Raw genomic sequence first — 23,019 nt, 5'->3', positions numbered from 1 at the left:
ACTTTAGAGAAAAATCGTGCTTCCATTTTTGCAACACCAAACGTTAAGCCTTGAAAACGAGGGACAACTGCTTCTATCATTTAAATTGTTAGGTTTTCTTTCTTCTTCTCCTTATGGTAAACCAATGTGGTAAAACAGGTTTTTTTGGCAAGTATTACTTAGTACAGCTTGCAAATTTCACATCTTTAATTGGAAGATCATATTTCTGGTACAATACTGAAAACGAACACAAAGTGAAGGTACATGAGACTGGCATTTCTTGACCACCATAACGTCAAGCTGGAAGAGCAAAATGAGACAAAGGCAGAAGTCTGACCAAGATTGCCGTTTTCCAAATCGTAATCACATCTCTAGTCATTCAAGTCCTGAGTCAAGTCCAAGTCTCTAACTGTGAGATCTAAGGCCTAACTGTAGGATATAAGTCACATAATGTCCGTGTCATTTTAATTAGTGCCCTTTTAACCATTTTAATATAATCTTGAGTTTTGTTTAACATTCATTCATTGAATAAATCAGCTCTGTTCAAATATGTTCAACTGAATGCATCCACAAAGAAGTGCAGTGCTTTAGCACTATTAACCAGTACCTCAACAAAATTATTAGTTGTTTTGAATTTAGGGCAGGAGCTCATGCTGCCACTCAAACACAAAAACACACGTCACATATGGACATGTTGTGCATAAATGTCCCGTCTGTGACTGACCGTGTAGAGTTGCTTCCATCGGAGAGAGTCTTGTCAGTCTGACAACGATGACGCTACAGCGTGCCAACAACTGCCAACCCCAGGTGTTCATAGATATTGTGGAAGGTATAAAAGACACTTTCACTTCATTGACAAACTATGGCAGAATAAACCTTTCCATTATGTGGCTCCATGTTTAGGTTATCAGTGGGAATCACTGCAAACTGAACAATAAAGTTGTAGTCAATGCTTCATAGCCCGTGTACTTGCGTGTAAATGGAGGTATAAGACTGGCTGCTCTGCACATCAATCAGATGAGCGACATTTGAAATGAACATAAGTACACTACCATTGCAGTCTACAGGTCCATTTGACAAACTTGTCCTAAAGTTACTCGTAAACTGAATCTAGAATTAACTGGCTTCGACTTTTCAGTCTTTGTGTTGCTTTAAAAGTAAAAAAATACATATATATATATATTTCCATCAGTATGCACTGTCCGGGCATATTGCATGTTTTCGTTTGCCACCTTGTAGCCTTTGTAATGAAAAGATATTACAGCTAGTACCATGTTCAGCTAGAGAAAACTCTGTTTATACTCAGCATGACGGCATGTTATTCTCTGTAGTACTCAGCTGTCCTGTGATTGGAGGCTGTTAGATGGTGGATTCCAGGCTGCAGGGAATCCATGTGATTACTTTGATACAGGAAACAAATGAAAAATTAATTGATCCATGACACACTTTTAAATAGCAGGTTTTTATGGTGTTTTTTTTTTTTTTTTGACTTGGGGGAAATGTCAACTCATTTTCAAGTTAAAGGTTCACATCTGAGTCAAGCCTCGCGTCGGTGCTTCTAAAGTTCATGTCGAGCTCAAGTCCCAAAAGATTTTCCCCAATTTGGGTCTGAAGTTATCAAATTTGTGATACAACTCTGACTTGAGTCCACAACTCTGCACATATATTTAACTGAGATATTGGTTGTTAGATATTAGTTCACAAATGTGGAAAACGCACGCGCACACACACACTTAACATATGAAAATTATGAGATTTACTTATAAACAAATGGCTTGAACTTGCAGATGTTGAGATGAAATTTTAAACTTGACTTTTTTTTTTTTTTCTTCACATTTTGCAATTGTCCAGGCAACAGCAGGCAAAGCCAGGGAGTTTTAAATACTGAACTCTGACAGAGCCAAAACTAATAAAATTAGTGGACAGGTGGTCCAGTAATCATGTCTCGAATTTTTACATTAAGCAAAGTGAATTCACCGGCTAAATTATGTGGGAAATGTAACCTCTGGGAAGTTGTGTCTGTAGTTACATTCAAGATAATCTGGCCCGCAAAAATTTTTAACCAAATTAAATACAAAATGAAAAAAATTTAATAAAAAATACATTGGGCCCTACTCATAGTCAAAAAAATCTGACCAAACAGCAGGTTATGGGAAAGAAAACATACATTGTTTAAATTCCTGATAGTTTACTTAATCACTGGAGTTGTTTGTACAGCTGATGAGGTAAAAATAGCCATTTTAATGCGGTGATCACACAAGTCCAGATAAATACACATCTTATCTCTCATCATAGCAGAAGGATTAAAGCTGCAGCAACAGCATCAATCTCTAAACGGTGTGTTGGACCAATCTGCCGTCCATACATCTGTATAGAACAAATTAGAATGTGGTGGCAGAGAGGGGTGGTGCTAAACCAATAAAATGAATGGTGATGGAAAAGATCACAGGAAATGATGCTTCTCAAGCCTGAAGGCTTTCTGGTTTGAAAAAAATGAATTGCCCATGCATACAACTTCGTACATCAATGTGACTCAATGGCGTAATTGTTTAATGATAGTGAATGACTATATGTTAACTATGTTTTTTAGCCTGCCTCGAGTTAGAGCGACTCATTACCACTACAGTAAAGTATAGGTACTTCAGAGTATGGCACATTACTCTACAAGTCATATGATAGATTGAGAAAGGAGGTTTATTTGTGAAATCGAGTGGGAGGGAATGAGCTCAACTCTAATCTGTTCGCTTGTGGAGTTATTACACACCCTTTATTACAACATTTACTTCCTCTGGGCTATATATACCTCCAGAGACCTTGGGCAACTTCAGGTGAGAACAAAGTGCACATTTTTCCTCTTCAACTGAAGCCTCGACAACTCGATGTTTGAAACAAACGGAGAAACTGGAGTACACAATGAAAAAAGTGAGAACAAAGATGGAGGGACGTGAGAGGCAACAACACTTAACACGAGAGAAGAATGAGTACAAGACATTGAAAAATGGAGGCATTTATAGAAAAAAAAGAAAAAAAAGACAGTCCATTTTAGTCAGAGTGGCTAGATTGAAGATGGAGCCACACTGCCACCTGTAGGCCAAACTCTATACATTCAGATAAATGTAGACTATGGTGTTTAATCAATATTTATTCTCACAACTATCAAGAGGGTTTTTTTTGGGGGGGGGGGGGGGGGGGGTTACCGCTGTGCAGGTAAGAAAGCAAAAGTAAATGTAACATCTGGCAATAAAACTATTAAGTTGTGTTATTCCATTTTTGTAAAACTAATTTTGGAGGGAGAAATAAATGGAATTAATGTGTGTCGTGACGTGAACGCCATAATCTTTCTGTGCGAGTGTGACCGCACTTCTAATTCCTGCAGTTTGCACCCAAACATAATGGGCAATGAGTGAGATGATAAAAATGAATCACACTATACGAGTTGTAATTTGTCCTGTGGCTATAAGACCAAGGACAATAAAAAAGTAATAACTTCTGAGTCCTGGTGGTTCCCATTATCCTTCAGAGATAGCGGAAAACTTTGCATATACTTCGACTCTAATCTGACCTTGGGTTATGGTTTTTCATTACAAACCTGACTCGTAATTGCCGAAAGGCATTATCGGAAGTGCCGATGTGACCACATATAGCACTCAAGACTTTGTCTCTGCATATGCATTGCCCTGCCTCATTAACTTTTCGACATAGTATCTTAACCTATCAATGGGTGCCGATTACAACGCAGTCGCTGCCTTGCGTTGACGGCTTTCTATTGTCAGCAAATATGTTGAACCTTTTCGTTGTTCATTCCAAAAAAGGAAGTGTCGACCAGTGTGTGCATCGTGCAGCAACATCAAGGGTTTTAGGGCGATGCAGCTCACACATTGAACAGCTTCTGGACTCAAACTCCCACTGCTCTCATTACTGTGTGACAACAAGTCTAAAGATATATCAATGTGGTGTCACATCTGAAAGATACAACAGACTCCATGTTACCGTGTTTGTGATAAGAAAGGCTAATTGTGCCACAGCTACACGTTTGAACTGGAGATGAAACCAACAATGTTCTTCAAGTGTCAGGAATAAAGAAATTGAGCACATTTCTGCTTCGAGTATCCCTTCAAAGTGTTTCACGCTCTTTGCAAGCTGCTTTTTGTCTAAATGTGCACAAAATTGTGGAGCACCCGCCATCAGAGAACATCCCTCCGATGATCCCTTCCATCCCAGCAACAAACACTAAACAAATCAGCCGATCAGCGTGTGATCTCCCGCTCCCTCCCTCCTAAGGCCGCTGTTACCATGGCAGCAACACGTATGAAACTCTGCCAGCAGAGGGAGAAACACAAATAAAACAACACACAGCAAATGAAGGCTTGAACTCTTGCACCTCTCTGAGGAAGAATATGATTTATCTACATTGGGGAGTCATTCCTGGCAGGGGGAATTAAGGAGTCTCGTGAGAGCAAGAGAAGCAGTGCAGCATGTTTCAGTGAGATTTATCTGGAAATGTATACATGCATTCATGAAGCCAAACTATGTATTCCTATACATAACTTTAAAATCATATTCATAGGTGTGGGACAGTGCTGATTTGGTCAGGCCCTTTGCTGTGATGCTACTCAGCATTGAATGATGTTGAAGTTCTAAGGGGGGACATACGTCTATTGCTTTGCAAGCTGTGGACAAGGACATGAGATTGGAGCTACGCCAAGTACAACAGAGCTGAAATGATGAATGGGGATATTTTCCTTTTTTGAATGAATATATTCATTTATATATTTATTTAAATATTGATCTTTATAATGCCATGGCAAACAAATGCCTTTAATTCAGAGGAATACTTTGTAATTAATTGAAAATTGTATTGTGACCTGACGAGTTATTACTTTATTAAGTTCCTTTTGTATAAGTGGAATCTTTGTGTACTAAAATAAAGCAACCAAGCAAACGTCAATCAAAGCGTCCGGTGGCCCTGGCATCAAAGAATGTAAACTGGTTCACACTACAAATTAAGAATATTCAATGTCCATGTGCTTTATGAAAGGCATCATACCTGAATGTAATCTAAATCTCACACATGCACGTAACGAGAGTAAAGCTCTAGCAAATTCTCTTGGGATTTTAATCAAATTGTTTAAAAAAAAAAAAAAAAAAAAAGTTGTTCTCCATCACTGACTTTGCCCTAAACTGCCCCGTCCATCATCTGAACTGCAGTTAGATTTCACTAATGTGCAGATTTTCAGTGCACTGTGTCTGTCCTCTGAGACTGGTTCAAAACTGTTGCACTACTGAAGGGGGGCTGAGAGCCGATGGATTCTTAATAAATGCGTCCCTTCTCCGGGAAGTTGCAGCTGGGCAACGCTTCAATATATCCCTTTCTATTCCGTTTCGTCAGCCTTTTCCTACCTTCCCTTCACATGCTCGGAGGCTCATGTTTTATCTGACAGCGTATCCACCGTTGTGTGCTGAGGAAGAGGGGTGATTGAGGGGGCTTCAGCATTGAAAAGGAAGAGAAAGAAAATATTGAAGGAATAAAGATGGGGAAAAAAGTAACTGGCAGCCGAGGCTGGGATTTTTTTATTTATTTTTTTACACATTGTGCGCGTGCGTGTTTATGGTGGAGGCTGACTTTGATGGGAGCAGAGTTGCAGGGGGAATGGAGTTAATTTCACAAATCGCTGCACTATGAGAGGAGAGGAAGAGAAAGACAAAGGGAGCTCGTGTGTGTTTTAAAAGGGGCACGCTCTTGTTTAACAGCCTGTAATTACCCCACCACACCAGTACAAAAGTGAAAATGATTCGGTTTCAGCAGGGGGAAAAATGAAGGTCAAAGGGCTTGATGATAGCTCAAGTGAGAGTCAGAGTCACAGGAGAAAGAATTAAACCAAGTCAGAGTACTCCACAAAATGAAAAGAGTGGGAGAAAGAACAAAAGCGGTTTTAAATGGGAGGAAAGAAAATGTGTATCGAGCCACCTGGGAGCAAATTAGGCTGGAATGATGTAAGGACTACAAATATAATTCAGGAACAAGCAATGCCAGACATTTGAAGGCAAATTACAACAGAGGCGGTAAGTAGCTTGAAAAATACATTCAAATAGTTAAACAAGCAGTTAATAGTAACTACAGTATAATTAAATAATGCAACTTTCAAAAGCACAATTTGTTCAAGTGCAAGTTTGTGTTGACATTCTTACAAAGATAAACTTGGATTTTAAGAGCAACACACAACAGTGTCTTGCATTGCAAATCGAGATGCTGAATGATGACAACATGTTTAAAAATCTTGTGGTTATGGTAGACGCTCAAAAAGATGCTACTATCGTCATTCCAACCATGTCACACATAATCAGACTAGAAACAGCCACCCGGGAACTTTTCTCTTTCCCTTCTTCCTAATAAATACAAACAAAGCACAAAAGCGATGACAGCAAGAAAACCTTCAAGTGTAGGACAAAAACACGTTTAACATTGCAATTCTTTGTTGGACTCCATTAAAGATTACATCAATATGACAGGTGCAGATACAGTATATGGGGTGTTTCTTGGCGCTACATTGTGCGACCCCACATAAAGACCCTAATAATGTCTACAAACACTGAAAATTCTACCAAGTCCGCATACAGAGAATATGTATGATCCATATTCATCCATATTCCTGTAAGCACAAACGAAGAGTGGGACATTTTCAGACACACGCTGGGAAATGGGGTGTCTGTAAGCCAGCAGTAGATGGCGACAAAGCACCACATGACTGCATTTAGTATTTCAATCAAACAAAACCTTCACAGAAAAACACGCCAGCCTACCATAACCACCAGTTGTGCATTTTTTTTCCAGCATAATGTCCCTGTTGTGTCATTTCTTTGTGTGTTTTACCAAAGAAAAGCACAATTTTGCCTGCCAATGATGCAGCTACATACTAAATTTGCTGGGCATATGATAGTAAAAGAGTTTGGTGTGCGCTGCCCAGACAATAACTTGCGTGTTCTGATCACTTGATACAAGGCGGTGTCACTCAAAGCCATCAAAAATCTTATGACCATAATTTTTCGGAGAATGCAACATTCTGCTCCAAAAGCTGTGCACCAATTCTGATGTGTAAAATCGAAATAAATCACCATTTAGCAGGTGTACCGTGACCTGGATTGTATTAAAAAAAAAAAGTTTAATTAATTTAACAAACATACTGTGGTCCATACTGCCCAATACCTGCTGAGCCATTTAACGACGCAACTTTAAACGCACTCTCTATGCCCACTCTCGAGGATATGTGTGTAACTAGACAGGTGATTTTAATGAGATCACATCACAGAGAGGTGAAGCAGGAACACGCACACTATTATCAAAAACCACTCCGTGAGGTGGATGAGAAAGGTGCAGGAGAAGCACAGTTTGAAGGAAAAGAAGAGAGGTGAGTGCAAACAAAAAAGAAATCAACACGCTCTCACACTGAGGTAATGCTGTATTTCTGAATGCTGGGCGGATTGTGCTCCCCTCCTGCAGTGCCAGCAATGGAAAACAATGTGGAGATGAAGTAGAAAAACAAAACAGATAGAAAAGAATTTTAAAAGGGCAGAAAAGGTGAAAAAAGTACTTTTTTTCCACAGGAACCCAGGACCTCCAAGGTGTGTGACAGAAAGGTTAGGAATATATGTAATAATGATGCGGAGGCAAGAAGGCAGACAGGCAAAAGGTTATTGTGACGACTCCTGCTGTACACCAGACTCAGTAAATATGATGAGTTTTGCTTTGTTTTCTTCAGTTAAGAGCTGAATATGCGACATATAACTGCAGATCAGCTCGTCATGTTTGATTTAAAGACATTTTCTGGATCGAGTGCTTAAATATCAAGGCAGACATTTTTCAGCACTGAGAAAGAGCAAACTTACCCCATAAATAAGAAAATATTACTCCTCACCACTGCCAACATGTTAGTATGCAAGCATGACAAATTAAGTGGCTGCACAGATTTGAATCACTTCTACATTCTCAGTCACTGATTCCCAGTGTCTAGAATTTAGGTGACAAATGGTAAAACACACCCACTGTCTCCACATAATGTCAACACTGTCAATAAATTGGTGGCAAGTCAAAAGGAAAGTGGTGCTATATGTCAACAATGGCAGGGCAATGGGACATTCTGGAAGTACCTAAGATTAAAAAAGTACTAGAATCACTGCACTGAGTGATTCTACGGTGAACTACAAGTGCCTTAATGTTTAGTTCTGAATAATTCTCAATACGTAGCTACAAGTGACGTTGATGTCAACGTTTTAACTGCATATGTATTACATTGAGCACACTGAGCTTTGTTAATACACACCAATGTACTTTTTTCATTATAATAATAGTTTTTTTGCAGCAATTAGTCAGGGGTTGCAAATAGTTCCCTTTCTGTTCTAGGGTCTAATCACTGTTTTCTTTGCAGTAATGTACAAAAGTTGAAAGTAAACAAAATTAACTCAATCTGTTTTGAAAGGCAAAGCATTAGCTAGTTGTTTTAGTCCTGAGAAGAACAGTCCTTCAGGTGTCATCGATTAAAAGTCCATTTGGATGCATCTTGTATAATGAGATGAGTCAACATAACAGTGTACTTGTTATTCAAGTGTATATATTTCAATAAAATTAAAATAACTAACAATTAGCCTCATGCATAATGGCTGGTCTATTTCAACCAGAGGTGAGGGGAAGAGGTCTGTGTATGGCACCATGTGGCCACTAGGTGGTGCTGGTGGCTATTTTCATATGTGAAGATTTTTCTTCATACAGCAATTAGGTTACTTCATCTGAATGCCAGAGTGTTGATCACCACCCATTTTGGTGAGAAACTCAAGAGTGGGTAAAACACAGTACTTTATAAGCAGTTTTAAGTTCAAAATCCAACCCTAACACCCAGTAGCAGCATAGAACTATCAGCGACCAATTTGCTGCAGGACAAGAAAGCTTCAAGAAAGAAGAACTGACTGACCAGGACTTGGACTGTCCAAAATGCAGATAGTTGATGCTGTAGAGGTCCATGTCTTCAGTGTGCCAGGCAAAGGTGGTCTTCCACATGCCGAAATATAAATAGGGGGTGTTGACACCTTCGATCACGATGCCACACTCCTGCTCCACCATATCCAGCAGAGTGTTGAGATGGCCAATGTTCCATTCTTGAACATCCTGGACAAAAAGCATGCATTTCAATCATTCCCCGTAGATACAAAAAGAAAAAAAGTCCTATTATTATTATTATTTAGCTGAAGTAACTGATCGCTCCAATACACTCATAAAACACACCTCATCATATATGGATCCGCTAACATCAGCACCATAAATCGGAGACACAAACGTCAGATTCTTCCAGTATTTCCTCTCAAGGTCATCAAAGTCTTTGTGGCGAGGCGTGCAGTACCTGAAAAGGGATATAATAGGAGGCATCATAAAAAATGTGTCGTCACTGTATTACACCAAATATTTCCATCTCTTAGTTGCCATCGTTCTTTACGTGTGACTTTGCAAATGCAGATCTGGTAAAAGCCGGTTGGATGCAAAAAAGTCCCAAAACAAAAACCTTCAGACCACAGAGCTGCCAGATATTCAATTTATTTTATATATATATTTTTTTTTTTTACTTGAAGATTTGAATAATCAAATGTGTTTGGCTAAAATTAGAGTTAAGTATCTCCACTGTGAAAAAGGACAAATGTCATTGTCATCAGTGTGGCGTTTCCTTGTTTAAGTAGCTCAAGGAAGTGTGTCAAATCATTGTGACGACCTTCAAACAACACTGAGTTAAGAAAAATTGCTTCAAATTCATACAAACAAATACTTACTTCTTGCTGTTTGCCAGCTTGCGGTATTCACTAACTATCATAGATTTCTTCTGAATGTTGTACTGGGTGAACAACCCCGACTGGCCAGTCACCACCTGCATGATGGGAGCTGGAATCACCATGTCCTCAATGGTGTCGTAGGACCGGCGTGGTTTCCAGCCCTCTGGGGGAATTACCTAAATAACAGCAGGGAAAAAAAAACAACAATTAAATACACTAAGATTACAATGAACTTTATTTTGGACATGTACGCCTGTCCTGCTGTGCAGATGACATTCAGACTTTCCCAAATGTTGGAAGCTGTATTGAATGAAATGTAAGTAAAAGCAGAATACTTTCAAAGACTTTCAAAATCCATAAAAGCATTATTTATTCAATAAAACACAAGCAATATAGTAGGTGTTGAAACTGACATATTTTAACGTTTCAATGAAAATAATAAATCTTTTGGAAAGTGATGGAAACAACACAACTCGTTGGAACAAGGCCATGAGACTTTTCTTTTAGTAACTGGAAATGTCTGAGAAGTGAAGAACCGTTTTGAGAAAGGGTTTCTGGTTTAATTTAATGTGATGCAGGATTCTACTTGCTCAATTATTCAGGGTCTTTGCTGGAGGACTACTGGTTTCTATTGGGGAATGAGTAACATGCATCAGAATGTGTAGATTCAAGTTTAACATCAACAACATTTAAAAAGAGGTGAACAAATGTATTGATAGGGCATTAAATCAACAAGAAAAATGTGATTTAAGATGCCAAACATCTCTTGCTTTTATCTCAAGTATGGGAGCTTTAAACCTTGGCTAGGGTTATGTCATTTATAGCCAACAATCATTTGTAGATTAAATTGTGCAAATGATCCTGAAAGATGTGATAGGTCACGTGTTGGTGTGATGTTAGAATGATAAATATGGTGCAACTTGGGCATGTATCTTCAATTATGCATGCATACTTCCATGGCTCGGCAACCAGTGTAGCCATTAGTGTACAACAGTTCAGCAGACTATGTATGCTATTTTATCCAGTAGATGGCAGTGGTGTACTGCAAAAGGCTACAAAGCCATGAGGCTTTAGATTTATTAGCATAATGGCTGTTAAATTATTATGCCCCATTCTTTATTTTGACCTCAAACTGCTTTTATGCTGCATTTATGCTGGATTTGCCTTTTGCTGTACAATTGTAGTTGCTGCATACAGAATAAAAGACACACATGTAAGTGTTTGAATTAAAAGCACTGACATCAAGGCATCTGTGTTCTTACCAATTAACTGTTGCGAGTTCCACCTTACTAATAATGGATGAGTTTAAGGGAAAATTTTCCCTCACGTTAATTCTCAGAAATAAAGAGAAGCAGCTAATGGGGCTAAAGTGTAGGAAGAGCAGAGTGAGTGCGCGTGCGTGTCTTGTCCTAACCTTAGCCAACCCAGCACGATGAGCTCCTTGAGTTTCCATGTAGACCATGTATTTGGCAAAGTCTTTGAACTCTTCCATGGTGGGTCGGAAAGTCATGATCTTACAGGCGGAATTCATGGCAGTGACTGGAGGCACAGGTCCCAGTGGGGCGCCAGCAACCAACTCAGCTCCCACGTGGAGCTCCGGTCCTACGACTGGGTCCGTAGGCTGAGCTGGAGTAAGAGCTGGAGCTGCATTGTGTTCTGATGTTACGGCTATGTCGGGGGTTTCAGCTATTGCCGGCTCCTTTGTGGGAATCTGATCTTGGGTTGCAATGGAGCCGGGGCCTCGAGGAGAATCTCGCAACGCATCAGGGGGCGTGGCTGTGGTAGGGTGTAGAGCTGACATTGTGTCCTTAGGCACAACCGTGGCCATCTGATCCAAAAATGACCGCAGGAAAACCTGGAGGAGGGAGAAGCAAAGGCAGGACATGTCAAGATTTAAGTCTTTAGGATCATATCATTGTTGGGGGCTGTAGATTCCATGAACTCCTCCAGAGGTTTTTCCCCCGAAGGAAAACACCACAACAATGGATAGGCCATAAAACAGCAGGGGAGCGAGCCAGACCCCGGAAGTGGCCAATGAGGACGCTTGAATCCGACCCGAACACAGCAGGGCTCCAGACCCAAGTTGGTGGGACTCACGTTCTATCAAAGCTCTCGGCTATTCTCAACTGGCCATGGAGGGAGAGACATCTTTTTCCCTCATCAGAATGGTAAAGAGAGCACCAAGCAGAAACAAAGAGACAGAACCAACGCCAGCCCGCTGGACAAGCAGGACCCAGTTTGGACTACATCTTCTGTTTTCCGCTATTTTTCCTGTTTTTGGGAGATTCTGGAGACCAGAGCCAGTGTCGTCTCCTCCCAAGATCATCCTCTCAGTTGCACTCCTGCAGCTGGAGCCAGGCCTCTGAATTTTAGGACGCTGAAATTAAGACCCGGTAACAACCAGTTACCACCGCCTCCCAGAACCAACAGCACCACGGACGGTGCTGTCCAGAACCGGAGGGTGAGCGCTTTTGTCTGGGCAGAGAATAGTTAGAATGATGTTCTGTTGAAAATGCAATATGTTTCCATGTGCCGCTCAGAAGGCCGCAGTATCTCATATGTTTGTGTAGGCGCGTTCACGCGCACCAACCAAGTCCAGGACTCTGGTTTTCCACCTCAGAACCAGAGGTCCGAGTGAGCTCCAGGCCCACTGGGAGCTCTGTGTGGAGGAACCAGGGTTCAGAACCGAGCCTCACAGAATTCTCTGTCTTTCTCTTGTCTTCATCCTCTCTCATCTCTCCCCCTCCTTCACTAACCCGGATCTCCTCGCAGCCCTGCTCCCCGCTTATCTGATCAAGATAAGCTCACACACACTGCTGCATGTAACACCTACATGTCAGCTGCTGCAGAGCAGATCTGCCCTGATCACAAGAGCCCTGACTGCCGGTCCCGACCTCCACTTAGGTGCTCAGAACCGGGCCAACCCGTTCGTTACGCCCTCGGTAGACTAACTCGCTCCGAGACCGCCCTCGCGCACGCGCGCTCGACGGACGTCTTGTTTATCTGGCCGCTAAGCAACCGCCGCGTCCCCAGAAAGAGCGAGTCAAACGCCCCTAGTGGTCGCGTGGGTCATCGCAATCCCTCTCGACATCCACCGGGTGGACACATCAGGTTATTGCGCTCTCCCTCTGCGCGCCGCAGCACGCCCCTAGTGGTCGTCACAGTCACCGCATTGACCCGCCGACGTCTGCCTCCACCTGGTGGACGTTCGAGGTCATTACACCCCCTCACTCCAGACCGCACGCACGCACGCACGCACGCACGCACGCACGCACGCACGCACGCACGCACACACACACACTCTTTGTACATAGTGTCTGCTATTTAATAGATTAGATCTCCGTGTTAGATGTCGTTTGCTATTTGAATGTGTTGATTTATGAGATGATTTCCGAATTATTTATGAATTAATACATTTTTATTAATAAACGCCTGTTAGCTGAATTGTACGCTTCTTGGTGATTATTGTGTATTTATTGTTGACAATTCACTGGTTTGTAACAGTCTGTGCTCGGATCTCACACCTTCCATTCTATTTAAGATTGTTATATTTTATGCAGAAATATTAACTAACTTAAACTTTTTACAAACGAGACTGATATTTTGGTATTAGCTATTTCCAGTTTATCTGGTGGTGCCCCAATTTATTATTAATACATAAATAAGAAATGTATGCAAATTAATGTTTTTTTTATTAAAAATTATTTTTCATAATTTTTCATTTTTTTGTTTTTAAAGTAATTATTCAATTACTTTAGGAGTTGTTAATGAGTAAATGACCATTTACTTCCATTAATAATTTCAATTTTTCATAAATTACTTCCAGTGATTTATTACTTTCAGTAATCTATTACTTACAGTAATTATATGCTAATAACCAACCATAAACCCCAACATCATCATATCTATAAATATATATGAGAGAGAGAGAGAGAGAGAGAGAGAGAGAGAGAGAGAGAGAGAGAGAGAGAGAGAGAGAGAGAGAGAGAGAGAGAGAGATTACCAAAACTTTAAACAGTGTCTTTATTTGAAAGACCTACATTCAAAGAATTCATTATTATTGAGAAAGTCCATGTCTACATCAAATGGCTTGAATCTACTTCTAAGAGTCAGGATGAGGGATAAAGAATCGAGATGTATTTCCAAGGCCACATTTACGCACTCAGTGTAATGTCACTAGGGACGCGCCGATCCATGTTTTTTCATTTCCGATTTGATCCCAATACCTGGATTTGGATATCTGCCGATATTGATACTATTCTGATACCAGAGCTCTGTTTGCTTTAATATTATTATCAATATTGTTGATTTTATATGGGGCTGTAATAAACTCCTCTCTACAGGCAAGAATGAAATGTATGAGATATGCATATATTCTCTCAAAATGCAACTTGAGGTTAGTATAAGGAGGAGCAAGCTTTTCATTGCATTGATGCCGCGCTCAGTGGTGTTCTCCTCAGCGAGCTGGCGTTTTAAAACGCACATTGCTGTGTTGCTTTGCGGTGGTTTGAGCGTAAAATACTACCAAACAGTGGACATGCTGTAATGAAAAGTTGGATAGCACAGTGCTACTACGCTAGCCTGCTAGCTGGCTGCAAGCTGTCTAACGGATTTCCTGACTCATTACTCTGCGTCTCATTAAGACTCGCCTCCGTTCAGGAAATCCAGTCCACATTTTGCAGCCAACGAACAGAGCAGCCGGCAGGGAGACACTTGTGGAGTCATTTCAGCAACAGTAAAGCACAGTTGCGGCTTCACGGATCGGAAATCTCCGCAGGTTGGATCGGAAATTCCCGATCCGTGAATTATGTTGGTATCGGAACCCGATACTGATACTGGATCGAATCGGCCCCATCCCTAAATGTCACTAAACACATATTTTTTGCTCTTTATAGCAGGAAAAAGCCGCATACATTCAGATATTTTGAGATCAGATAGTGGCCTCAATCGAATGAGGAAACAGTTCATATATGTTTCAGATATGTGCCAATGTGATATGTAAACAGGCTGATTTAATTTTTATTAACATTGCGTCTTAAACGTTATCAAATCCGTGACCATCTATTCTTATATTCTCAAATAGTTAACACGCTGTGAATAAATGATGCAGCATGGAGGCTATCTGACAGGAGGAAAGTCCGGCACAGTGGTCAGTCGAAGAGGTCATATGCCTTCTCTGTCTTTGGGGAGAGGACGAAGTAATTGCAGCAAATTATCGCGAGTTTAGTTTATTATAGTTATACCTGTTGGTTTTGTGTTTCTGTTATTGTTTAATCTCCTATAGTTATTACCCTACTCAGTACAGGTTATGTTATAACTGAGTAATGACATGAGTGAGATGGACGTTCCGGCCAATTACACCCATCTGGGGTAAGATGCGTTTGAGTTCATGTTAATAAAGTCCACATTCCAACATGAAATCTCAGTGATCCCTTCGCAGCACACCCTGCCGGCACTACAATATGCATAAGAGGCAATTATGGCTCTTTTCCTCCTCCTCTGCCCAAAAATACTGGCGATGTTTGGAGAACTTCTCAGGCACTGCAACATTAGCATGAAACATATGTCATCACTCATGCCTTTGCAGTTTGTTTAGTCCTGAAGCCTTCATTTTGTAAACACTACAAGTATGCGAGTGCAATGTTTCCGACGTTGTAGGCAAGTGTAATCGCAAGCATCAGATATGGGTCACTTGATAAAATGTGTGCGTAACCGCACGGTCATAGAAATAAGATTTAGGCAGTGAATCCAATCTGAGCATCAATACTTGCAGTGTAAATGTAGCCAAAGAGTCTAGAATAAAGAGTCCTGCTGTATTTTAAAGTATATATATTATAATATAAACTTTGTGGGTTTTATGTATAATGATGTTGCACCTTTATTTTATTTCATATTTGAAATACATAAACACATGTCATAAGAGGTGAGATAAACTATAAATTTATCAAATCCCACCTCTTCCGTGTAACATGCTTCACTTGCATGGTAAACGAATAGAAAAAATGTTACGGGATGTTTTGAATTAATTTGAGTGCTGAATTACAAAAACCAAAACGTACATTTTGGTGGAAAATTCGATCAACATTACGAATTCATTGTTAGTTTTTTTTTTGTTTGTTTTTTTAAAGTTAGCAAGACCAGCAGCTCAATGAATGCATTATGTGTTTTGAGTTCAGTAATTGTGTGAAGCAAACATGGCAATGAGCATGTGGGATCTCCTTCCTGTGGCGTTGCAGTAATCGTATCATTTTCTGTTCCACATGGTGGTTGTGTGGATGTGCAGCTGCGTTGCTTGTCTCAGTTTCTATCTATTAGAATCTCTGCAGCTAAAAGTACACTGCAACTCATAGACTGTTAATCGTAGCTTGTTCAGCTTCGCCTGTGATCACCAAAGCCTCTTTTCACTGTTTAAATTTTCACTCCAGCTTAGCATTTAGCATTGTTGATGGCTTTTCCGTCCTCTCCTTCTGTCGCTTTCTCTTTTTCTGTTCAGTTGATGTTTTCCTACTCGTCTGCCTCCTTTAGTGATAACGGTATCTGTATTAAGTGCAGCAGCTTGTGAGCGTTGGGAGGCGAGGCTCACTGAATTAGAGACCCGGTGACCGGCTCCGCACCCTCCAAACACCCCAGCTAACGGGAGGTGAGAAGGTGGTCTGCAGTGCGAGCTGACGGGAGTGCAGGTGGTTCTGTTAGCGGTCCTCCTGCAGGTCCCAAGCAGCCGGAACACCAGGTCAGCTGGGTGAGTGTGTGAAGGAAGTGTAGATCTCAACCCCCGGGATCTTTTCACCGAGTCTTGTTTGAAACTGCCAACTAATAGATGGGTGGCTTTATTTGACCTCCAATACTACTGTGAGGAACCAGGGAGTTTGTGTGTGTTTTTTTATATCACAACTTATCCTTCAACTCCCACCTTAAACAAGTCTGCGGGACTGCTTTCTTTCAGTTCCGTTAGGTCTAAAATGAAAATGAAATTAAAAGAAGCATGCTGTCACAGGACACCCAGGACCATTTCCTAATGAAGCTGCACTAAGTTTAGCCAGCTGGGAAACCTACAGTGAGATTATTTGTCAGAGTGATGTTTCACTATTATCTCCCGCTCCCTCCCTCCCTGAGCTCTGACAGTGGAACTGAAAGTTCATGGTCTGAGCGTGCTGCCCTCATCATGTCTGCTGCGACGAGATTCATGACAATCCGTTTGTTACTTTTTGCTTGTGACACCCTCCACCCAAACCAGGGTTTGTATCTCACCCCACAACTTGTTTGTTGCTTTTTATTCTCTTTCTATTCCCTAACCCTGAAACTGTTGGATTTCAAAAAGACTGTGTTGCATTTGGCACTATGTAAATAAAGGTGAATTGAATTTAATCTTATTGTCTAAAATAGACCTCTTTCATATGGAAATGTGTCTGAATGGAGATAATTTGAAGAAGAAGCTACAAGTAGCCTGGTAAAAGTAAAATAAATAAATTTTCTCACAATCAAAAAATTTGAATGAAAATTTTTCAAACGCATTGTCTGAGAAGATTCAGAGGGCATACAGCATTTCACAGGGGGAGCAGTCAGTCATAAAGGACAGATTTTAACCAATCACATTTGGGGATACAAGGACCAAGTCCATGCACTTCCTGGCAATAAGAAAATCAACTTTAAATTGCCTGACAGCAGGTGAGCTCCTTCAAGGCGCTTCACACGGCACTCGTGAGCACTGTGAAAGCACTCACAGTACTGGTCAGGGCACATATTTATTTATAAAGTTGAATATCTGAAACTTAACTTTGAAATTAACAACGTGCAAACAACAGCGAAACAGTCTGTTAAAAATGGATATCTAAAAGCTAGCGGCTTTGTCATCTGCAAATGTGACCAAACTTGTGTGTGTTAGCGGTTCGCTTGGATCAACTCAAAAGAAAGTTTGGAGAATTACCAATCTGTATTGTTCTAAATATTGTGAAACTCTAATCGAGTCATTTCACTGTGATTTTGAAAGCTCTACTTTATGTTTTGCCCACAGAATGTCAACAGTCATATCAGAATTGAGTTTATTTTTAGTTCCACTTACATTACATTCTACTTGCAGTAAGTGACAGCCTGTTTACGATTCCTAAATCCATGGTGCTGCTTATTTGAATTTAACTACACTTGAAATAACTGTTGCTTTACAATTGTACAGAGTAACTGCCTGTTTACAATTTTAACCATTGGATTTCTGCAAATTTCAAATTCAACCCACACTGAGTGAGTTGAACAGTTTTTGCTTATTAAGTAGGTTATATTTTGAAAGAATGATAACATGTCAGCCCATTTACTTATTTTAGTTCACTCCTATTGGAGTGGAATTAAAATATAATTTTATAAATGTGATTAATTGCGAGTTAACCCACCAATATTTTGCAATTAGTCACAATGATATTTCATTGTTGTCAATATATCATTTCAGCAGACAGTAAAGCACAGACGTGGCTCATGGATCGGAACTCTCCGCAGGTTGGATGGGAAATTTCTGATCGGTGAATTACGTTGGGAATGGAACCCGATACTGGATCCGATCAGCCCCATCACCTATACACTATACATTTCTTGATGTTTACCAGTTTACTGGTCAGTCATAGAATCCATTCTCACCTTCAATATCACTTCTTGGTAGAACTTTCTCACCAGCAAACAGAAAATAAAACTATCGCGCATCACCGACCAAGCCAGCAAAATAATTGGCTCAACACAAACGCCACTGTCCCACCTGTATGAGCGCTCTGTGATCAGGGAAGCCATACTGATCACAGAGGAACCCTCCCATCCCCTCCATCACTCAGTCACCCTCCTCCCATCAGGCAGCGGATACAAAGTCCCACTGGCCAGAAAAACAATATACAAAAAATCATTCATTCCATCTGCAGTCACAGCCCTCAACAGCAGAGGAAACTGATTCCAAGAACTTAGCAACTTGCAGCCGGTCCTTACCCTTCTCCCTTATTTTAAGTAATAATGTTTTTGTAATATTGTCTTTTATTATGAGTATTGTTTTTCTTAATGCTTTCTATGCGTGTGTGTGTTAGGGTTGTTCGGTATACCGCTACTGACGCCTACGGTTATGGGATGTTTTGGACAATCGAAAGTGCGGAAAACAGCGCTCCGGTTTTTTGGGTTTTTTTTGCACTCCGGGTTCCACAAGGTGTGAAACAATCTGCAGAGACGGGGTGCGAGCACGCTCCTGCGCTCCGACCCCATATCTGCAACTGAATAATCACTTCATACTCGACCTTATTTACCAACATTTCTGGACACAACTTCAAAACAAAATTTAAAACAACCTATTTTCAAAACAATCTTCTCCCAACAGAGCTTGTACTTTGAAAAGAATACCGGATGCGCGTGCGTAAATGACATGGCGTTTGCTTCCATGTGAGAGTGCGTGTGCGTAACTGACTCAAAAGACCCGTGAAAACTCCATAAAAAGAAATGAAGTGCATCACTAACGGAGTAGCAAAGAGCAAGAGTCTGGCGAAAGAGAGGAATAAAAGAGAGAGAGAGACAGAGACAGAAGGGAAACAATGGCTGCCACTAAATCCACAAGGCCGCAACTGTGTTCTCTTTATATTTGGAAAAGTTTCGAAAAGTATCGAAATACATGGTGGTATCAGTATCGATACCAAAATGTTGGTATCGTGACAACACTGACGTATATAGTGCATTGTTCTCTGTGAAGTTTCATTACAAAATAAAGCAACAGCACCCTACAGTGGCCCGGCATACCAACTACATCGTTGTCTCTGTGTCCGCTGCTGCAGTGTAAACACACTCCTTTTTTTTAACGGATTAGGTGTTGTCACGTGAAACGTTGTCATGTAAACGCGGTCTTAATCCTACAGCAGACAGATCACCAGTGTGGGTCCCTGAGCAAGACCCTTGACCCCCGGAGCACCTTAATGTTAATGTATGATTAGTTAGTTAGTGGGGCAACTTGGAGTTGTGTTTATAAGTAATCACTGTACTATAGTTCAGTTTGATCCCTCTGTTAGGCAGCAAACTTTTTCTTAAACTTATTAACTTGTTTGCATGACGACTGACTAGAAACTGCACCAATTTTGCTTCACATTTAAGGTTTTGATGACGATGGCAGTACTGGTCGTGTTGACGAAGATGTGTACTTTGAAAACATTGCACATAATTTCACTGTAATTACTTCGAAGGTTGTCGTTTAAACAGCCCCCCGCTCTCAATTCTGGCTTTAATGGTTACAGATTACAGAAGTAGACTTGGGATATGAAGTGCGCAGGTTTGAATCCTATACATCACGCATAGACCACTATGTTATTGCAACCTATTCTACAAAAATACTGCAGACTTCCATCAGAACTTTTAGTGAATTGTAGCTACCGTGTTTGTTTGAAATCCACACAAACACCGTACATGTCCACAGGTTGCGTTAATTTCTCGATTCCCATTCATTGTCGAACACTGGTTGAATCCAGCCTACTTTATGCAAAAGAGGTCCAACGCAAAACTTCCGTAAAAGGTCTGAACTAGCTGCAATGGAACCGGAAGTAGGACAGATTTAGCAACTGGACAGCTATTTCTTGTCTCAAATGTTTTCGGAAATACTTTTTTAGACCGGAGGAAACCCACACACACACGGGGAAAACATGCAAACTCCATAAAGTCCGAGCCATATTTGAACCCACAACCTTCTGACAGTGAGGCAAGTGCGCTAACCACTGCGTATCTTAAAGATGACAATGTGAATCGATGTTGTCATTGTGTATCGATGTAATTGTATCATTAATAAATTAATCGATGTACCGATGTGGGCCGATGTATTGTTACACCCCTACAAATTACACACTGGATTACTCCATTGCTAATGCTGATCGACTTGCACCTATACCCAGCATTTTAGAATACGTACAGCTTTTCCAGTTTAAATGGAGAATGACAGCAGAGCATTTCAAAAAGATGTGCTCGGTAAGCCATTTTCAAAATGTTTGATTTCCAGTGACTCCGAACATCACTGCCATGTAAACAAAGATCCATAATGTAATGAAAGTTTGCAATTTTTATTTGAAAGAATCACCATATCAACGGAGTCTCTGAAGACTCTTCTGAGTTGACAGAACTGGCACATGGTGTGGTGATCAGTTGTTGTAGATTGCAGGCCTTAAGGCTTGACATGTTGCATGCTCAAAAATGATTTTCTCCATACTTTGGTTTAAACAAGAGATTTGAGTTCCTGTTGCTGTTCTATCATTTTGATCCAGTCTGCCGTTCTCTAACATCAACAAGACACTTTCATGTAGAGAACTGCCGCTCACTGGCTATATTGTCTTTTACAAACCAATATCTGTAAACCTAGAAATGGTTGTGTATTAAAATCCCAGTAGACGAGCAGTTTCTACAATACTCAGATGAGCATGAATGGCTCCTGTACCTGTGCGTGTGCGTGTGCGTGTGCGTGTGTGTGTGTGTGTGTGTGTGTGTTAATTACAACAAAGCTAGGGCACATTGTGAATAAAATTTACATTTAAGTAATTTGCATCAATTGCTAAAAGATACCATGTAGGAACCCACAGTGAAGATATGCTGAAGTTAACCAAGAACATTATTGACGGTACCCCATCCTTAATACTGCATAATCTGTGTGTAACAAACAGTTACGGACGAACAAATCAGATGATTAAATAATATATTTTTTAAAAGCATTGCCATTAAAAAAAACACGTTGTCTGAACAGCATGACTTGCCTGTAAACCCATCGAGACAAATATTGTACTGTGCTTAAACAAACTCAAAGCAGGAAAAACTAGAACACAGCACCTTATTGTTTACCAATACACAATACCTGCTGTACCTGTACGTAGGTGTGTGTGTGTGTGTGTGTGTGTGTGTGTGTGTGTGTGTGTGTGTGTGTGTGTGTGTGTATTACAACAAAGCTAGGGCACATTGTGATTAAAATTTACATTTAAGTAATTTGCATCAATTGCTAAAAGATACCATGTAGGAACCCGCAGTGAAGATATGATGAAGTTAACCAAGGACATTATTGAAGGTACCCCATCCTTAATACTGCATAATCTGTGTGAAACAAACAGTTACGGACGAACAAATCAGATGATTAAATTGGTTTTTTTTTTAAAGCATTGCCAATACAAAAAACGCGTTGATTGACTTAACCTTTTGAGGGCCCTGTTTGATCAGTGGATATAGGGCCACATGACCCCCAGCTGTTTAACCACAACAAAAAGTGGCCTTTACAGAGCAATCAACCTGACACAGTCAAACACTATGGCAGGCAGACGTCCTGTCATGGAAATCGCCATTTGATATATACATTCATTCTAAGTCTACAAGTTGATTCAGATCTTTGTGGGAGAAGAAAAAAAAAAAAAAAAAAAAAAAAAAAAAAAGAAACACGCTCCTCGGGTTCAGGCTGTTACTACTCGCTGCAGCTAAAGGCGACGGCAGCCCAGCACAACTAGCGCTAACTATTCGCATTGTGTCCCAGACGGCAGCGAACGAGCCTCCGCGGCGGCAGCCTCTCGGCATAAAGTAATATTCCAAACTCGTGCGAAATAATACGACCTCCTGAAGTTGTCCGTGGACGCAAGTCGATATGTACAGTTAATGAAATCCGCACCTTGGTGTTACCGTACTGCCAGCTAACGTTGGTTAGCCTTGTTAGCTACTTCCATATCTGCATTCAGAAAAAAACAAAACACCGAGACGACAGAGCGACACACTCGTCGGCTCAACGGGAATGCTCCCGCTGCTTGCGAACAGAGCGCAAACCGTGAAGGGAAATCTTACCTCCTGCAGAAAGGTATCGTCTTCTCCCCGTTCAACTCAGTCAAATAGCTTTCGTTCGGCAAAAAAGGATCCCTGTATCGATTTTCTTTTGGCGTTTAATAAGCGAGGCTTGCGAACGCCCACTTCCCGATCTGCGCACAGTGATTGGTCGAAATACGTCATGGCCAAGGCGTTTGCGCAAATCCCGACCATGCGATTGGTTCGTTTGGTGATTGGCATGTAGATCAACCAATGACACCGAGAGCTGTCTACGAGCGTCGACCTGGGGCAGGCACTTATCGACGTGCACGCCACGCACGTACACACTACCGGGATTGCTAAAGGCTGCCGTGTCTGCGAGAAAGAAAAGATATTTACTCAATGCTGGGAAACGCATTGAGGAATATCTGAATTGATATAGATTTACTTTAAACTCGCCATCCTTACCACAAC

At 40.9% G+C, this 23,019-nt stretch overlaps 1 protein-coding gene across 1 annotated transcript in view; it reads right to left on the bottom strand.

Moving 5' to 3' along the window:
* kdm4b (lysine (K)-specific demethylase 4B) overlaps positions 1-22,726 on the bottom strand; it is a 50,877-nt gene extending 28,151 nt beyond the window's left edge. The window contains exons 1-5 of the mRNA XM_080473358.1: positions 22,588-22,726; positions 11,204-11,644; positions 9,790-9,965; positions 9,254-9,368; positions 8,943-9,136 (exon numbers count right to left, since the gene is read on the bottom strand). Of these exons, the coding sequence (XP_080329484.1) occupies positions 8,943-9,136; positions 9,254-9,368; positions 9,790-9,965; positions 11,204-11,617 (899 nt within the window). The 5' untranslated portion in view covers positions 11,618-11,644; positions 22,588-22,726. The remainder of the gene's footprint in view (positions 1-8,942; positions 9,137-9,253; positions 9,369-9,789; positions 9,966-11,203; positions 11,645-22,587) is intronic.
* Positions 22,727-23,019: the final 293 nt, after the last annotated feature.

Source organism: Lipophrys pholis, assembly GCF_963383615.2.
Source record: "Lipophrys pholis genome assembly, chromosome: 10".
In the NCBI taxonomy this organism is placed as follows: Eukaryota; Metazoa; Chordata; class Actinopteri; order Blenniiformes; family Blenniidae; genus Lipophrys; species Lipophrys pholis.
The sequence above is the reverse complement of the archived record's forward strand: the minus strand, read 5'-3'. Positions and strand labels throughout refer to the sequence as shown.